Here is a 19059-nt window from a genome sequence, read left to right as displayed (position 1 = left end):
GAAGGAGGTTTTCACTCAAAATCTCACGATACATGGCCCCATTCATTCTTTCCTTTACACGGATCAGTCGTCCTGGACGCTTTGCAGAAAAACAGCCCCAAAGCATGATGTTTCGACCCCCATGCTTCACAGTAGGTATGGTGTTCTTTGGACGCAACTCAGCATTCTTTGTCCTCCAAACACGACAAGTTGAGTTTTTAACCAAAAAGTTATATTTTGGTTTCATCTGACCATATGACATTCTCCCAATCTTCTTCTGGATCATCCAAATGCTCTCTAGCAAACTTCAGACGGGCCTGGACATGCACTGGCTTAAGCAGGGGGACACGTCTGGCACTGCAGGATTTGAGTCCCTGGCGGCGTAGTGTGTTACTGATGGTAGGCTTTGTTACTTTGGTCCCAGCTCTCTGCAGGTCATTCACTAGGTCCCCCTGTGTGGTTCTGGGATTCTTGCGTGGAGCCCCAGATCGCTGGAGATTATCAGTGGTCTTGTATGTCTTCCATTTCCTAATAATTGCTCCCACAGTTGATTTCTTCAAACCAAGCTGCCTACCTATTGCAGATTCAGTCTTCCCAGCCTGGTGCAGGTCTACAATTTTGTTTCTGGTGTCCTTTGACAGCTCTTTGGTCTTGGCCATAGTGGAGTTTGGAGTGTGACTGTTTGAGGTTGTGGACAGGTGTCTTTTATACTGATAACAAGTTCAAATAGGTGCCATTAATACAGGTAACAAGTGGAGGACAGAGAAGCCTCTTAAAGAAAAAGTTACAGGTCTGTGCGAGCCAGAAATCTTGCTTGTTTGTAGGTGACCAAATACTTATTTTCCACCATAATTTGCAAATAAATTCATTAAAAATCCTACAATGTGGTTTTCTGGATTTTCTTCTCATTATGTCTGTCATAGTTGAAGTGTATCTATGATGAAAATTACAGGCCTCTCATCTTTTTAAGTGGGAGAACTTGCACAATTGGTGGCTGACTAAATACTTTTGACTTCAACTGTAGAACATTCATCCAGTGTCATCACCTGCCAACTCAGTGCATGAATGAGGTTTGATTAATTGATACTTCCCTCAGTGCACTTCACCAGGACTCCGCTACCTTATTCTATCACCTTCCCCAACAGAGCATCTGACCAGGACCCCTACAATCTAATTTTATCTACAGGAAACTTCCAGTCATCCCATCCAACACACAAAGGAAACCCAGACAGACATGGACAGTGTATCTATTATATTCACAGACCTTGTTGAGTCCCTCCATCACCATGTGAGGCATGTGCTCGTTTAGCATGGCAGGGGAGATGATGACCTCGTTGAAAGACTTGTTATCCCCCCAGAGAGCTGAGTAGGTGGGCTCCTCCTGTCCACAGCTACACACAGAGAGAGGGGCATGCTAAATTATATACGCAGCAAAATGATGTATGCATGCACATTTATACCAAAAGTAATGTCTGCGTAAAGCCAGTCTTTTCCCTCGTACAGTTTCTATCCAATTAGCATAAAACATGTCACCCTAGATGTGTACTAAACTGACTGGTAGTATACACTGTCCTCACCCACCTGGAAGAAAGGAATGCATGTGAGGATGCTGTTCATCAACTACAATACCGCTAAGCTCACCACAAAGCTCTCCGCCTTGGGACTGAACTCCTCCCTATGCAACTGGGTGCTGGACTTCCTGACGGGCTGCCCCCAGGTGGTGAAGGTAGGCAACATCACCTCCTTCACACTGATCCTTAACACGGGAGCCCCACAAGGGTGCATCCTCAGTCCCCTACTGTACTCCCTGTATACCCGCGACCGGGTGGCCTCACAGTCCCAACTCCATCATCAAGTTACTGATGTGACAAGACGGTCTACAGAGAGGAGGCAGGCATTCTTACGCCGTGGTGCCAGGTAAACAACAAATCCCTCAACATCAGCAAAACAAAGGAGCTGGTTGTGGACTTCAGGAGGAACCAGGCTGAGCACGCTCCCATCCTCATCAACAGGGCCGCCCTGGAGACGGTCAAAAAAAAGTTCATCGGCATAAACATCTCCAAGAAGCTGAAATGGTCAAACCACACAGATACCGTGGTGAATATGCTTCAGCGCATAAAGCGGCGGAAAGGATAATTGGTATAGATCAAGAATCAGCCACCAACCTGCACACAAAAACCCATCCTCCTAAAACTTGAAAGCATTTTACAGGACACTACTCATCCCCTTCACTCAAAACAGATAGATATGGGACTCTTTCATTCCAACAGCCATTAGGCTGTATAATAGATAGTCTGTTGGTCCCTCCAGTATACAGCATATTGCACTTTCATTTTAAACGTGTAGCTATTGCACTTTGAATTAATTATTTTGTGTAGTTTCATGTTTTATGTAAAGTATTTTTAAGCAGATGACCAAACAAATTTCCCCCTAGTGGGATAATAAAGTTGATCGTAATCTCTGAACGAGGCACGACAGCAACTCTTCAACCTCAAGAGGCTGAAGAAATTTGGCCTGTCCCCGAGGGCCCTCAGTGTTCTTTAGGAGCACCATCGAGAGCATACGGTTGGGCTGCATCACAGCCTGGTACGGCAACTCCGCCGCCGCTGACAGCAAGGCTCTACAGAGGGTGGTACGCTCAGTCGAACGCACCATTGGGTGCACACTGCCTGCCCTCCAGGACACCTACAACACAAGGTGTCACAGGAAGGCCAAGAAGATCATCATGGACCTCAGCCACCCGAGACACGGCCTGTTCTCCCTGATTTCGACAATCAATTTAGGTGCATCATGGCAAAAACTGACAGACTGGCCAATAGCTTCTAACCTCAGATCATCAGGCTGCTGAATAGCCACCAATAGGCTGCTACCTGCTCCCCCTGTCCCTCGGACTTCATTTGACCTCCACCGCAACAGACATTTATCCTCCCCCCTGCCCCCCCTCAACCCACAATGGACATTTATCATTGTTACTCACTCTATAGAGAAGTATCCTTGTTTATACACTTCACTACTTTTAACTGCAGCAGCTGTATATCATTTAAAACTAGCTGTAAATGTGTGTATACACTACAGTTCAAAAGTTTGGGGTCATTTAGAAATGAGAAATGAAGGCTATTCTATGTGAGAAATTGCCAAGAAACTGAAGATCTCGTACCATGCTGTATACTACCTTCACAGAACAGCGCAAACTGGCTCCAACCAGAATAGAAAGAGTGGGAGGCCCCAGTGCACAACTGAGCAAGAGGACAAGTACATTAGAGTGTCTAGTTTGAGAAACAGACGCCTCACAGAACAAGAATAGACTGACGAGTTTCATAAGAAAGTAATTTGTTTCTGGCCATTTTGAACCTGTAATCGAACTCACAAATGCTGATACTCAACTAGTCTAAAGGCCAGTTTTATTGCTTCTTAAATCAGAACAACAATTTTCAGCTGTGCCAACATAATTGCAAAAGTTTTTTTTATGATCAATTAGCCTTTTAAAATGATCAACTTGGATTAGCTGGCACAACGTTCCATTGGAACAGAAGTGTGATAGTTGCTGATAATGGGCCTCTGTACACCTATATAGATACTTTAAAAAAATAAATGTGCCGTTTCCAGCAACAATAGTAATTTACAACATTAACAATGTTTACACTGTACATCTGATCAATTTGATGTTATTTTAATAGACAAAACATGTGCTTTCCTTTCAAAAACAAGGACATTTCTAAATGACCCCAAACTTTTGAACGGTAGTGTATATACAGTATATGCTGTCCGGTGATCTTTTTCTATTCTATTTTTTTACTTTTTATTACTACTATATTAGTATTACTACTAATATTATTTGTACTATTGTTTCACTCACTTCTCTTTGACCTGCATTGTTGGTCAGAGGATTCCACAGTACCCTGAAATGAAATCTGTGACCCTGTGAATGTGACAAACTTTCTTGTGCCATCATTGTAATGCCAGGGCTCTTACCATGTCTCTGAGGGGTGGTTGTGGACCACGTGGATGACCTTGCCCGGGGGGTAGAGAGGGGTGGAGGCTGACAGGGCGATGCTGAGATCACTGGGATGCAGCCAGAGACGGGTGCTGGGGGGCACGGGGGCTGTCTGGGGCTGGGGGCCATCGTCCACAGGCAGCTCGGACTTAGGAATGCACTTAGTTCCCCCTGCAATGATCCTCCACTGGCAGGGAGATATCAGCAGTTACAACCTATACTGATAGCAGTTAGAGCACAGTGTTGATGCTTCCTTTCTGTAGAATATACAGGGTTTGATCACACACACACAGTTTGCTATCTAATTAGAAATACATGCGCTACCTTTGGCTTGTCGCTCTTCTGTAAGACTTCCAGCAGGTGGCGCCGAAACCCCTCCAACTGAGAGAGACCAATCCTATGAGACAAACAGGAGAGAAATGAGTACAGCTGTACATCATGACATACGATACTTGAAATAGGTGGGGTTTCTACATAGATGACATACCTTGGGACAAGGTCCTTTCCCAAAACGACAGAAGTGACAAACTCTTTGGAGTACTCCATGGCATCCTCACTAGAAACAAAATGATGAGGAGAGTCAAATCAAATGTTATTGGTCACATACACATATTTAGCAGATGTTACAGCGGGTGAAGCGAAATGCTTGTCAGAGACACAAAAAGAGAAAGAGGATGTGAAAAAAGGAAGAGCGGGTCAGAAAAACTAAGTGTTCGTCTAGTAAGAATGTGATGTGTACTCTCTTTCCCTCCGTCACCACTGAAACTGTTGCTGCTGAATTTCCAGCCAGACGTTTTCCACACACAAAAATCACGAGTCTGATCTCATTCCAGCTAAATAATTCAACATCTCTCCTCAGCAAATGTCGATGTGTAGAGGCATCAAGGCCCGCGATGAGTTGCCCTTCGATAAAAAGCATCCAAGATAGACAGCGGCGTCATAAACGGGATTGGGATCCAATCAATATCAATAGATGAGATCAGAGACAAACAGGCTAGATCACGAGTCACGACTGACAAATATGAAGAAAAAAGATTTCAGCACAGAAAACACTGGTGTATACAGAGATGATGCTTCTGAGTTCCCTGCTTTATGCTATAATCTAGAAACTGGAGGACTTGACAAAAGGCCTCTACCTCATCTGATCAGCACAGATAATCTAGAACCAGTTCTAAACACAAATGACCTTCTCAGAACAGCACTGGACAGGCAGAGCACTGGAACATGTCCTATGTTCACACAACCTCTCTCACCATGATTTACATTGCAAATCCAGTTTGAGGCGACTGGCCGCTTTATAGAGGTTATTCTACTTTGCCACAAGGCAAAAAAAAACAAGCCCCATAATAGAGCCAAATATCTACTGAAAGAAACAAGCCCCATAATAGAGCCTAATGTCTACTGAAAGAAACAAGCCCCATAAGAGCCTAATATCTACTGAAAGAAACAAGCCCCATAATAGAGCCTAATATCTACTGAAAGAAACGAGCCCCATAATAGAGCCTAATATCTACTGAAAGAAACGAGCCCCATAATAGAGCCTAATATCTACTGAAAGAAACGAGCCCCATAATAGAGCCTAATATCTACTGAAAGAAACAAGCCCCATAATAGAGCCTAATATCTACTGAAAGAAACAAGCCCCATAATAGAGCCTAATATCTACTGAAAGAAACAAGCCCCATAATAGAGCCTAATGTCTACTGAAAGAAACGAGCCCATAAGAGCCTAATATCTACTGAAAGAAACGAGCCCATAATAGAGCCTAATATCTACTGAAAGAAACAAGCCCCATAATAGAGCCTAATATCTACTGAAAGAAACAAGCCCCATAATAGAGCCTAATATCTACTGAAAGAAACAAGCCCCATAATAGAGCCTAATATCTACTGAAAGAAACAAGCCCCATAATAGAGCCTAACATCTACTGAAAGAAACGAGCCCATAATAGAGCCTAACATCTACTGAAAGAAACAAGCCCCATAATAGAGCCTAATATCTACTGAAAGAAACAAGCCCCATAATAGAGCCTAACATCTACTGAAAGAAACGAGCCCATAATAGAGCCTAATATCTACTGAAAGAAACAAGCCCCATAATAGAGCCTAATATCTACTGAAAGAAACAAGCCCCATAATAGAGCCTAACATCTACTGAAAGAAACGAGCCCATAATAGAGCCTAACATCTACTGAAAGAAACAAGCCCCATAATAGAGCCTAATATCTACTGAAAGAAACAAGCCCCATAATAGAGCCTAACATCTACTGAAAGATGGACATGTTACACAGTGATCTTATGACTGTTGAAGGTGAGACGTTTCAGTGTGCGTGTTTAGAGTATTATTGGTAATTTCTTTCTCAATACAATTCCAGGCTATACAAGCAATGGGATATGAATGTCTGATGCAAAGCTCTCTTGATCCGAGTAGGTCTTGGTGCTTTCTGTCCTGTTGCAATAGCTATAAGTGGCTACAAGCAATGGGCCGAGCAACTACATCTACCTGATGAAGGCCATATTTACCTCAGAAGGCCACCTGGTGGAGAGTAGGAGTAGCACTGCAGTGTGGGGTACTGGGGACGGAGCAGGAAGGACAGGATGGCTGCAGTACCAGCACCAAGGGAGTGTCCCACTATCACCAGCCCGTAGTGCATGGTTCCCTTACCCTGAGAAAAACATTCGGATTAGACTTGTATACACACACACACACACCCTTCAATCTTCTATTTCTTCTAATGCTCTGTTCCCATGAAAGTGTTAGTTATGCAAACCTATTACATTTCAAACAATATGCACAAATCCTTTCAACCACACTCCACACTGAGACATATGCACATATTCATCACTCATGTACCAAATCTCTTCCAAAGGCTTGTGACAAGATCATTTCCTGCTCCAGTTTCTTCTTAATGTACTCTGCTGAGTAAACCATCCCCTGAGAGAGGAAGAGAAGGAGGGAGGGAATAGGGGAGAGAGAGAGAGAGAGGCAGACTAATATTCCATTCATTTTTTCTTCGCTTCAGCATCTTTATTAAATCATTTTAATATCCACTCATTTTACATCTATAAATCATTCCACTTTTGAGAAGTGAAATGGCCCCTGTGCTTTGGGAGCTCTGGACCCTGATCTCTCTTTTGAAGAACATATCAAGACCATTTCAAGGACAGCTTTTTTCCATCTACGTAACATTGCAAAAATCAGAAACTTTCTGTCCAAAAATGATGCAGAAAAATTAATCCATGCTTTTGTCACTTCTAGGTTAGACTACTGCAATGCTCTACTTTCCGGCTACCCGGATAAAGCACTAAATAAACTCCAGTGCTAGCCTCCCTACACTGGCTTCCTGTCAAAGCAAGGGCTGATTTCAAGGTTTTACTGCTAACCTACAAAGCATTACATGGGCTTGCTTCTACCTATCGCTCTGATTTGGTCCTGCCGTACATACCTACACGTACGCTACGGTCACAAGACGCAGGCCTCCTAATTGTCCCTAGAATTTCTAAGCAAACTGCTGGAGGCAGGGCTTTCTCCTATAGAGCTCCATTTTTTATGGAACGGTCTGCCTACCCATGTCAGAGACGCAAACTCGGTCTCAACCTTTAAGTCTTTACTGAAGACTCATCTCTTCAGTGGGTCATATGATTGAGTGTAGTCTGGCCCAGGAGTGGGAAGGTGAACGGAAAGGCTCTGGCGCAACGAACCGCCCTTGCCGTCTCTGCCTGGCCGGTTCCCCTCTTTCCACTGGGATTCTCTGCCTCTAACCCTATTACAGGGGCTGAGTCACTGGCTTACTGGGGCTCTCTCATACCGTCCCTGGGAGGGGTGCGTCACCTGAGTGGGTTGAGTCACTGATGTGATCATCCTGTCTGGGTTGGCGCGCCCCCCCCCCCCCCCCCCTTGGGTTGTGCCGTGGCGAAGATCTTTGTGGGCTATACTCAGCCTTGTCTCAGGATGGTAAGTTGGTGGTTGAAGATATTCCTCTAGTGGTGTGGGGGCTGTGCTTTGGCAAAGTGGGTGGGGTTATATCCTTCCTGTTTGGCCCTGTCCGGGGGTGTCCTCGGATGGGGCCACAGTGTCTCCTGACCCCTCCTGTCTTAGCCTCCAGTATTTATGCTGCAGTAGTTTATGTGTCGTGGGGGCTAGGGTCAGTTTGTTATATCTGGAGTACTTCTCCTGTCCTATTCGGTGTCCTGTGTGAATTTAAGTGTGCTCTCTCTAATTCTCTCTTTCTTTCTCTCTCTCGGAGGACCTGAGCCCTAGGACGATGCCTCAGGACTACCTGACATGATGACTCCTTGCTGTCCCCAGTCCACCTGGCCGTGCTGCTGCTCCAGTTTCAACTGTTCTGCCTTATTATTATTGGACCATGCTGGTCATTTATGAACATTTGAACATCTTGGCCATGTTCTGTTATAATCTCCACCGGGCACATCCAGAAGAGGACTGGCCACCCCACATAGCCTGGTTCCTCTCTAGGTTTCTTCCTAGGTTTTGGCCTTTCTAGGGAATTTTTCCTAGCCACCGTGCTTCTACACCTGCATTGCTTGCTGTTTGGGGTTTTAGGCTGGGTTTCTATACAGCACTTTGAGATATCAGCTGAAGTGCAAAGGGCTATATAAATAAATTTGATATCTCTTGGGGATGGCTTGTAACAAAAAGGGTGAAGAGACACCCAAGGGAACCTCTGATTTGACTAGGTCTAGCTGGGTGAATGCATTCTTACCTTGTGGCCCAGCCAGTTTCCATGCTGCTCCTCCACTGGCAGACGCTCAGAGTCCCCTGTGAGATCCGTCAGGGCATCCTAACACACACACACACACGTTATGATACTACAACATGCACTTAGAGATTCTCTGGTACTTTTGTAAACTTTTTAGCCACTAGTTCTGAAAGTAGCACTCACGAGCCAAAAGTGGTCCCTGAAAACTGCGTACTACTTCACATGTGCAGATATGTGCGCCATATCATTGCTCTCGGTCTCCCGGCAACCTCATTGGATTACACTGGGCAGGCCTATGCTAGCTGTCAGTCAGCGGCAGGTAGCCTAACAGTTAGAGCGTTGGGACAGTAACCGAAAGGTTGCTTGTTCGAATCCCCGAGTTGGAAACGTGGAAAAATCTGCCGTTCTGCCCTTGATCAAGGCAGATGTCGATTAAGGCAGCCACACGGAACACCTCTGATTTAGTTATTGGGTTAAATATGGAAGACACATTTCAGGTGAATGAATTCAGTTGTGCCACTGACTAGGTATCCCTTTTCCCTTTCAAATGCGAGGGACTGAACTCATTGGCCAGAACTCGAATTGCTAGGGGGCTGGGCCACATTGGGGGAAATGTAGAGAAAATGGCTTGAAGGAAACAGTCACTTTCAAACTAGGGATTTCGTGGCTAATTGAGGTGAGACAGTAATTCTGCTCATAGATTATGCATGTATGAACTACACATTGACACATCTAGACCAAATCTGGAGGTTTAAAAAAATACTTTCTTAGTTGCCAGAGAATGTCTTTATTGGAGGAGGTGATAACAAAAGATGAAAGACAGGAGAGACAGAGTGTGTGTGTGTGTGTGTGTGTGAGAGAGAGAGAAAATGTGCTCCATTTCCTCAAGTAAAGAACAAAAATAATTTGATGTGAGAAAAATAACCATGACATTTTAAATAGATGGGTTGACACATATTCGAGGCGAGTTCTGAATACTGCTAGCAAGTGCAACACATTCTCTTTCTGCTCCAGTTAAATAATATTCTCCTTTCCTTGGACACTTAAAGAAAAGTTCTCATAAATCGTGCTGCGGAGTATAGTGATTTTACAGTACTTGAGCAAAATTGAGCCCAGAGAATGTTCAGCCAACAAGAGAGAGGGTGTGTGAGTTCAGTTGAAGATGGAGACTTCATGGGAATTTGACGTCATAGAACTGTGAGGAATTTAACTTCACTGAAAGTGGTTGTACTGCATAACATTGTATTGTGCTCCATGATTGACTGATTTGGACTTGTGACTTTCTGGTCATTCACTTGTGAGTCATCGTCTACATCCCAAATAGCACCTTTTGGCCTATATAGTGGACTGTGTAGGTTGTTGCAGTCTTTTTGGTAGGTGCCATCACCCTCTCTCTCTTTTTAAACACTACATGTACAACTTTCGACCAGAAGCTCTTGTCAAAAGTGTTGCAATATATAGGGAATAGGTTGCCATTTGGGACACGACCATGGCAGTTTGATGACTCTCTGGTCAGTCACTTGTGAGTCATTAGTTTGTCACTGTCTTACTTTGGGGGACAGGGTTCCTCGAATGCTGATGACAACTTTCTTTTTCCCATGATCCACAGCCACAAAGAAAGGTGTCTCGTAAACCTATGAAGGGGAGAGAGAGAATAGTGAGAGGCAGCAGCTAAATCTATTTATTTTGGTTACACACATCAATCAAAGGCATGCAGAAGAAACAGCCAAGGACTATAATGTTGACTTCCATCATGGAGTGTCCTGGCCTAACTCCCTCTGTGATGCGAGTCTGCAAAATCAAGACCCTCCACTCTTCTGCTAGCTAGCCTGCATGGTGTGGTTTAATGGATGGAAAATCAGACTTGGCCCAGTTAATAGAGAAGTCTGCTTTACAAATCAGTCAGTGTGTTTTGAGGGCTCGTTTTCTCGCTACGGCAACGTCCCTCTGCGAACAGAAAATAATTAACAGGTGGAATATTTTGGATGTGATTTGGATAGTATTTATCCAGCCAGACGATTGGCAGTGTGATTTACTTCCCTTGGTACAGAGCAATGCAAGGTGTTATATTACATGCAAGGTGTTATATTACATATATTATTGAGGGAACTAAGTGCAATATATCAGCAAGAAGTCATTTCGAGAAACAATTCCAAGGAGAGTGATACAGCAAATTGTTGACTGACAGACAATATGACAAATCATACACCTGTTCATCTGTACTTTGCAAATTGCTTCTACTAACACTGCATGTTGTATCTTCTGTATTCTACTCATGCCTGGTAATTGTCCAGACTGACCCCTGACCTCTCAGTCTGTCACCCTTCCATTTGGTACTCACCGCGTCGTGCCAGGATGTGTAGACAACGTGGACCTGCTTCAGCTCTCTGTCCAGGAAGTGGCGGCGGATAGCCAGGACGTTACAGCCACAACAGTTATCCTCCTCCACTGTCACTGTCTGGGACAGCCTAGAGCCAGACCCTGATGTACAGCTGAGAGAGGAGGAGAAGAGAAGGAGAGAGAGAGAGAGAGAGGACAGACAAAGAGACGAGAGAGAGAAGAAAATGGAGAGAGGAAGAGAGAGAAAGGGGAGAGATGGAGAGATATTACTACAATAGGTCCTTAAATTGAATGTGTGAGTCTAAAACCCAAACATTTGTGTGATTCAGTGTATTTAGGTCTTTGTATCACTAGTCAAGTGGTTAGTGCGTGGGTCAGTGTTTTGTCTGAACAGTGGAGTGGAACACGCTGTGTGTCAGTGCTCTATTGTTTACCCACTGTGTCAGAGAGTGGGGTCTGACCAGAGTGTTATTGTCCCAGTGGATTACCACGTTGTCAATACTGATGAATGTGAAATGTGAAACCGGTGTAAGTGCATGGGATGGGAGGGAGGCAGGCAGACTTACTGGCAGGAGCTGGCCAGGCGGCACAGCCCACACGCAGGCTTCCTCATCAGGTACATGGGCCAGCCATACGCTGCCAGGGCAAACAGCATGTAGTAACACACCTCCTTGTACATGCCCATCTCCGTCTGAGGGACACATACACAATGTTAAAAATACAACCACAAATGGAGACAGAGGCTACACCGCTGCCTTAGATGTTCAATATCAATCCACAAACACACACTCACCGAGTTCTTAAGGTCCAGGTATTTGGTGTTGCGAGTTACAGGCATTCCAGATAAGAAGGCTAAAATGTCATTGTTGGCCTGAGGGAGAAAAACAACTATTTCACACACTAATAAGACTGTCAAACACAAACAGGCCCTCCAACTTTTACCTGTAGCCTATCCCCCCATCCCTCTCACTTTCTCTCCCCACACTGGTCCCCATCCCCTGTTACCTGGTCCAGGATGGCACCTCTGTTAGACCTCTGTCTCTGGCGAAGCAGCACCAGGCCAGCTATGATGTCACTAGGCACAATGTCCAGATCTCTGAAGAACTCTGCAAACAGGCTGGCCACCTCGGAATACGCATCCTAACGGGAGAGAAGAGATAGAGTTTGAACCATGAAAAACCACAAGAATGGATCCCAACCACAACCATTGATTCTCACTGAATAGATTGTATCATACAGGACGTTGGGTGATGGACAGAGGAAAAATAATGATATTTCCCTCACAGACTGTGTGTCCTGGGCTCGGGTGCAGCACATGAAGAACTTCAGTCTCCTGCTCCAGCTGCTGGCTTGGCCCTCCTCTAGCCGGTGTCTGAGGAAGGGAGGTACAGCAGGATGTTACCTTAGTGTGCTGTGCTGGGTGTGGACAGAGTAGGGCAGAGAGGGTAGTAGTGTGTAGGGCAGATGGTAGTAGTGTGTAGGGAAGAGGGTACCAACCTGAGGGTGCAGGTGGTATACTCTGTAGAGATGGTAGTGTGTAGGGCAGAGGGTACCAACCTGAGGGTTTAGAGATGGTAGTGTGTAGGGCAGATCGTACCAACCTAAGGGTGTACAGACGGTAGTATGCAGGGAAGAGGGTACCAACCTAAGGATGTACAGATGGTAGTATGCAGGAATGAGGGTACCAACCTGAGGGTGTAGGTGGTGAGGTTGCGTTGGCGTCGCCGGGTGGCTTTCAGTTTGACAAATGTGCGTCCCGTGGGGTCAAAGGTACACATGAGGGTGAAGCACACGCTGAAGATCACCAGCCAATTGCACACCACAATCCCTGGGGGGAGACGGGATAGTTTTGGTATATTGTGATCTTCATAACAAACCACGCAATGGTGTAAGAAAAGCTAAACATGCCCATGGGCATTTCTACTCCATTACTTTGTTTTACAAGTCTGTCTTGTCTACAACATATTTACTCTAGTGATTGCTGCTCCCTCGTACCCCTTCTCTAACTCACCCAAAGCAAGGTTCTTGGCAGTGACATCAGAGCACGGTTGGTAGTATTGGAAAAGCCAGGCGATCCCCACCACTGCATATACCAACTCCACCAACAAGATGGCTGAAAGATAGAAAGCAGGGAGGGAAGATAAATAACATTACTCAATATTGTGAAATTAGACAGGATACTTCAGAAAGTATTCAGACCCCTCAACTTTTTCCACATTTTGTTAAGTTACAGGACAATACCCCATAAAACAAGTTTAGAAATGGTAGCAACATTTTTGAAAAAAAAAACGAAATACCTTATTTACTGTTAGCTTCTTATTTTTCAGAGTAAATAACTCATGGACACTAGAGAAGCTTTAACCAAGTTGAATCATCCCCAAAGGTTCTGTACAGCTGTAATCAGACAGCAATACATCTCACATCACAGTTTATATACATCATACTTAAGACACTCCCTCTCTCCATCCTTAGTTTATGCCCAAGAGAAAGAAGGTAACCAGATACTAACCCTGATTACTCCCTTAAGGGGAACTGACCTCACCCCTCACCTCCTGATCTCAACCCCTCCTTCACCTAATTCACAGATATCCATCGGTCTTCCCTATATCAACACATCGCTCTCCTCTCCTCCATCAAACACATTCCAAAGCCTTCTGGGTTGCTACAGATTCTTTCTACTCAATGCTTCGTCTCTATCATTTATTTAATATCCCAATGTTCAAAGTTTAGCCGATTCCAACATTACATAAGTATTCAGAACATTTTCTATGAGACTCAAAATTGAGCACAGCTGCATCCGGTTTCCATTTATCATCCTTGAGATGTTTCTACAACTTGATTGGAGTCCACCTGTGGTAAAATCAATTGATTGGACATGATTTGGAAAAGGCACACACCTGTCTATATACGGTCCCATAGTGCATGTCAGAGCAAAAACCAAGACATGAGGTCGAAGGACATGAGCTCCGAGACAGGATTGTGTCAAGGCACAGATCTGGGAAGAAAATCAAATAATTTCTGCAGCATTGAATGTCCAAAAACAGTGGCCTTCATCATTCTTAAATGGCAGAAGTTTGGAACCGCCAAGACTCTCCCTAGAGCTGTCCGTCCAGCTAAACTGAACAATCGGGAGAGAAGGGCCTTAGTCAAGGAGGTGACTAAGAACACAATGTTCACTCCTCTGTGGAGATGGGAGAACCATCCAGAAGGACAACCATCTCTGCAGCACTCCATCAATCAGGCATTTATGGTAGTGGCCAGATGGAAGCCACTCCTCAGTAAAAGGCACATGACAGCCCGCTTGGAGTTTGCCAAAAGGCACCTAAAAAGACTCTCAAACCATGAGAAGCAAGATTTTTCACCTGAATGCCAAGCGTCACTTCTGGAGGAAACCTGGCATCATCCCTACGGTGAAGCATGGTGGTGGCAGCATCATGCTGTGGGAATGTTTTTCAGTGGCAGGGACTTGGAAACTAGTCAGGATCGAGGCAAAGACGAACAGAGCAAAGTACAGAGAGATCCTTGATGAAAACCTGCTCCAGAGCGCTCAGGACCTCAGACTGGGGTGAAGGTTCACCTTCCAACAGGACGACGACCCTTAGCACACAGCCAAGACAAAGCAGGAGTGGATTCGGGACAAGTCTCAATGTCCTTGAGTGGCCCAGCCAGAGCCCGGACTTGAACCCGATCGAACTTCTCTGAAGAGACCCGAAAATAGCTGTGCAGCAACGCTCCCCATCCAACCTGATATAGCTTGAGATCTGCAGGGAATTGGAGAAACTCCCGAAATAAAGATGTGCCAAGCTTGTAGAGTCATACCCAAGAAGACTTGATGCTATGATCATTGCCAAAGGTGCTTCAACAAAGTACTGAGTAAAGGGTCTGAATACTTAAATAAAATGTAATATTTCCATTTAGATTTTTAAAAATAAATTAGTAAACATTTCTAAAAACCTGTTTTTACTTTGTCATTATGAGGGAAAAAACAATTGAATCAGTTTAAGGAAAATACTAACAATAAAATGTGGAAAAGTCAAGGGGTCTGAATACTTTACGAAGGCACTGTATGTTAAGCATGACATACATACAGTGGGGCAAAAAGTATTTAGTCAGCCACCAATTGTGCAAGTTCTCCCACTTAAAAAGATGAGAGGCCTGCACTTTTCATCATAGGTACACTTCAACTATGACAGACAAAATGAGGAAAAAAAATCCAGAAAATCACTTTGTAGGATTTTTTATGAATTTATTTGCAAATTATGGTGGATAATAAGTATTTGGTAAATAACAAAAGTATCTCAATACTTTGTTATACACCCTTTGTTGGCAATGACAGAGATCAAACGTTTTCTATAAGTCTTCACAAGGTTTTCACACACTGTTGCTGGTATTTTGGCCCATTCCTCCATGCAGATCTCCTCTAGAGCAGTGATGTTTTGGGGCTGTTGCTGGGCAACACAGACTTTCAACTCCCTCCAAATATTTTATATTTTTTCTGGCTAGGCCACTCCAGGACCTTGAAATGCTTCTTACGAAGCCACTCCTTTGTTGCCTGGGTGGTGTGTTTGGGATCATTGTCATGCTGAAAAACCCAGCCACGTTTCATCTTCAATGCCCTTGCTGATGGAAGGAGGTTTTCACTCAAAATCTCACGATACATGGCCCCATTCATTCTTTCCTTTACACGGATCAGTCGTCCTGGTCCCTTTGCAGAAAAACAGCCCCAAAGCATGATGTTTCCACCCCCATGCTTCACAGTAGGTATGGTGTTCTTTGGATGCAACTCAGCATTCTTTGTCCTCCAAACACAACGAGTTGAATTTTTACCAAAAAGTTATATTTTGGTTTCATCTGACCATATGACATTCTCCCAATCTTCTTCTGGATCATCCAGATGCTCTCTAGCAAACTTCAGACGGGCCTGGACATGTACTGGCTTAAGCAGGGGGACACGTCTGGCACTGCAGGATTTGAGTCCCTGGCGGCGTAGTGTGTTACTGATGGTAGGCTTTGTTACTTTGGTCCCAGCTCCCTGCAGGTCATTCACTCTGGGATTTTTGCTCACCGTTCTTGTGATCATTGACCCCACGGGGTGAGACCTTGCGTGGAGCCCCAGATCGATGGAGATTATCAGTGGTCTTGTATGTCTTCCATTTCCTAATAATTGCTCCCACAGTTGATTTCTTCAAACCAAGCTGCTTACCTATTGTAGATTCAGTCTTCCCAGCCTGGTGCAGGTCTACAATTTTGTTTCTGGTGTCCTTTGACAGCTCTTTGGTCTTGGCCATAGTGGAGTTGAGTGTGACTGTTTGAGGTTGTGGACAGGTGTCTTTTATACTGATAACAAGTTCAAACAGGTGCCATTAATACAGGTAACAAGTGGAGGACAGAGGAGCCTCTTAAAGAAGGTCTGTAAGAGCCAGAAATCTTGCTTGTTTGTAGGTGACCAAATACTTATTTTCCACCATAATTTGCAAATAAATTCATAAAAAATCCTACAATGTGATTTTCTGGATTTTTTTCCCTCATTTTGTCTGTCATAGTTGAAGTGTACCTATGATGAAAATTACAGGCCTCATCTTTTTAAGTGGGAGAACTTGTACAATTGGTGGCTGACTAAATACTTTTTTGCCCCACTGTACATACATATATATATAGTGTGTCTGTGATAACATGCTGGTGTGACTTACCTAGTCGTATGTAGATGACATATTGCACAGCTTCTCTGGGTTGTGTGTAGAGGATGCTGCCTCTCATACTCAGCCATATGATGGCGCTCTCACAGATCAGGCAGCTGACCAAGATGCCCAGGTACCCCCAGCCATGGTCCACCAGGGTGACCGAGCAGGACTGGTCCGAGCCATAGGGCAGGCCGAACAGAACCACAGACAGAACCACCAGCCTGGGAGGGGGAGGGAGGGGCATGGTCCCACAGATGACACACCCATGGTTCAGACAACATTTTTTGGGGGTAAATATTCCATCTCATATACAGCTTCATACTTTTAGCTTGGTGAGGGGACTCCGGACCACAGACAGACACAGGAACATACACTCACAGAGAAAAACATCAAAACGCAGTACTCACCAGATGCAGTGCAGTAGAAAGAGGAAGAGGGCGGGCAGCACTAGGTCATCACTGCCAACTGACCAGCGCCGCCGAAACATCACCATACCAGGCATCACTGCCCTGTGAGGGAGAGAGGAAGAAAAGCACATTGACACAAATCTTCACAACCTTGAACAAAAGAGCGCTTAAAATAGTGGTTTAACACACACCCTTGGCTTTAACAAATCCTGCCCACAGTACCCAGCATCGCTGCCCTCTGAGAAAGCAAGAGAGGACGAGAAATAAAAAAAAGCAATGTCCACATCATGGCGTGATCAAAAGGCCATACTCTTTCCCCACTGACCTAACTTTCATAATAGACAAGACTTCCTCAAAGCTCTGCAGCATCAGTCAGACTACAGCAGAACTATCAGTACGCTCTGTTTCTTCTCACAATGAAACTCTCCAGATGGAAAGAGAGAGGTGAAATGGAAATATGGAGGTAAAGAGAGTGTGAGAGGGAGACAGTGGGATAATGGCTAAGATAGTTTATGTGGATAATGTGGCCCAGGTAATGAGAGAGGACTTGTTTTAATGGGTCTGTTTGTTACCATATGCTCTGGTAACGTGAACACCCCTTTTCATTCTTCCCTTCATCCAAAAAGGGCAGTCTAAAACAAGTAAAAAGTGCCTTAGGCCTAAATTGAACTGAAGTAAAAGAGAGGGAGAGCATGAGGGATCTGGAGAGGTGGCTAGCCTTAGCTTAGTGGTATTCCGTTAGCATATTTGGTCAAAACAGAAGCAAAGTCCACTGTCACAAAACACATGGGTAGCAGATGGTTAAAACCGTGGAAGGAACGCCTAGTGTAACAGTGTACCAAGTTTGTGACTCATTTTTATAGAGAATTTAAATCAAGCGTGGGGGCAGGGATCCTAAAACTGGATAAAGTCGGCAACTACATATTCCATGATTTTCAAGACAACTATGTCTAGTGTATGCTTCAATAAAGGCCGGCTAAACACAGTGTTACAGGTCTATATGGTCTCACTACAGGTTAGGACAACATTACTGCTCTGCCACCCCGGTCGCCGGCTGCCACATGGCTTCCACTCCAAACCCTCCTCTCCTCCAGGCCGTGTGTTATAGCCTAGATACAGGTTGCAGTCCCCATGGGGATCTTACCAGTGGAACACACTACCACTAATTGGAAAGTCTATATTAATAGGATCAGTGAAGCAGCACACTCTCCCATACCAATAAGCCCATGTGTTTTTATTGAATCTGATTAGGCCTAGATTTAGAAAAGTCTGGGACAGGTATTGACAGAGGAGAAGGCTCCCGGGTGGCGCAGCAGTCTAAGGCACTGCATCCCAGTGTGTCACTACAGACACCCTGGTTCGAATCCAGGCTGTATCACAACCGACCGTGATTGGGAGTCCCATAGGGCGGCGCACAATTGGCCCAGCGTCATCTGGGTTTGGCCGGTGTAGGCCGTCATTGTAAATAAGAATTTGTTCTTAACTGAACTGCCTAGTGAAATAAAAATAAAATACAATTGTAGGGAGAAGCAGTTTCTGTTCTCAAACCCCTAACTGTCCCTTTGTCTTTCAGAAAGTATAATAGGTTACATACTAACTATTAACATTGCTTGCCTTTTAGGGCAATGGCTCCTAGGACCTCTAACAGAGAGTATGGATTTTAAATGGCAGCTTTCCTTTGCCAACTGGTAGGCTATTCTAGGAACTACACATGTAACTGTATGCCAGTCAACACAAATCCACAATACCCAGGTCATAGAAACTGTATGGAATACAGCCATACAGTAGAATTCATTTGGGATCAATTCCTTTGATGATAAAAAAAAAAAAAAGTAAGCCCAAGTACTACAACACAGGCTGATCCATACTCCTTGGTTTGGCTGTACTCCATTAGTGCTCATACTGACAACACCCAGCTCATCTCACAGTAATATCCAC

General features: G+C 44.6%; 1 protein-coding gene across 8 annotated transcripts in view; it reads right to left on the bottom strand.

Moving 5' to 3' along the window:
- Positions 1-19059, bottom strand: part of LOC110526536 (diacylglycerol lipase-alpha) — a 46899-nt gene that overhangs the window by 11385 nt on the left and 16455 nt on the right. For 4 of the 8 annotated variants that reach the window (XM_021607583.3, XM_090238800.1, XM_036980919.2 and 1 more), the window contains 18 exons: positions 17122-17223; positions 16724-16935; positions 13045-13146; positions 12723-12861; positions 12531-12590; positions 12318-12405; positions 12039-12173; positions 11827-11904; positions 11600-11724; positions 11035-11185; positions 10244-10327; positions 8697-8774; positions 6827-6907; positions 6496-6638; positions 4461-4529; positions 4298-4370; positions 3952-4160; positions 1244-1370 (listed from right to left, as the gene is read on the bottom strand). In XM_021607583.3, the coding sequence (XP_021463258.2) occupies positions 1244-1370; positions 3952-4160; positions 4298-4370; positions 4461-4529; positions 6496-6638; positions 6827-6907; positions 8697-8774; positions 10244-10327; positions 11035-11185; positions 11600-11724; positions 11827-11904; positions 12039-12173; positions 12318-12405; positions 12531-12590; positions 12723-12861; positions 13045-13146; positions 16724-16935; positions 17122-17216 (2049 nt within the window). In that variant the 5' untranslated portion in view covers positions 17217-17223. The remainder of the gene's footprint in view (positions 1-1243; positions 1371-3951; positions 4161-4297; positions 4371-4460; positions 4530-6495; positions 6639-6826; positions 6908-8696; positions 8775-10243; positions 10328-11034; positions 11186-11599; positions 11725-11826; positions 11905-12038; positions 12174-12317; positions 12406-12530; positions 12591-12722; positions 12862-13044; positions 13147-16723; positions 16936-17121; positions 17224-19059) is intronic. The other 4 variants (XM_090238799.1, XM_090238802.1, XM_090238801.1 and 1 more) reach the window with 1 other exon arrangement.

The sequence above is a fragment of the Oncorhynchus mykiss genome, chromosome 6 (assembly GCF_057628025.1).
Source record: "Oncorhynchus mykiss isolate SJ-2025 chromosome 6, ASM5762802v1, whole genome shotgun sequence".
Lineage (NCBI taxonomy): Eukaryota > Metazoa > Chordata > Actinopteri > Salmoniformes > Salmonidae > Oncorhynchus > Oncorhynchus mykiss.
This window is presented reverse-complemented; position numbering and strand designations above follow the sequence as displayed.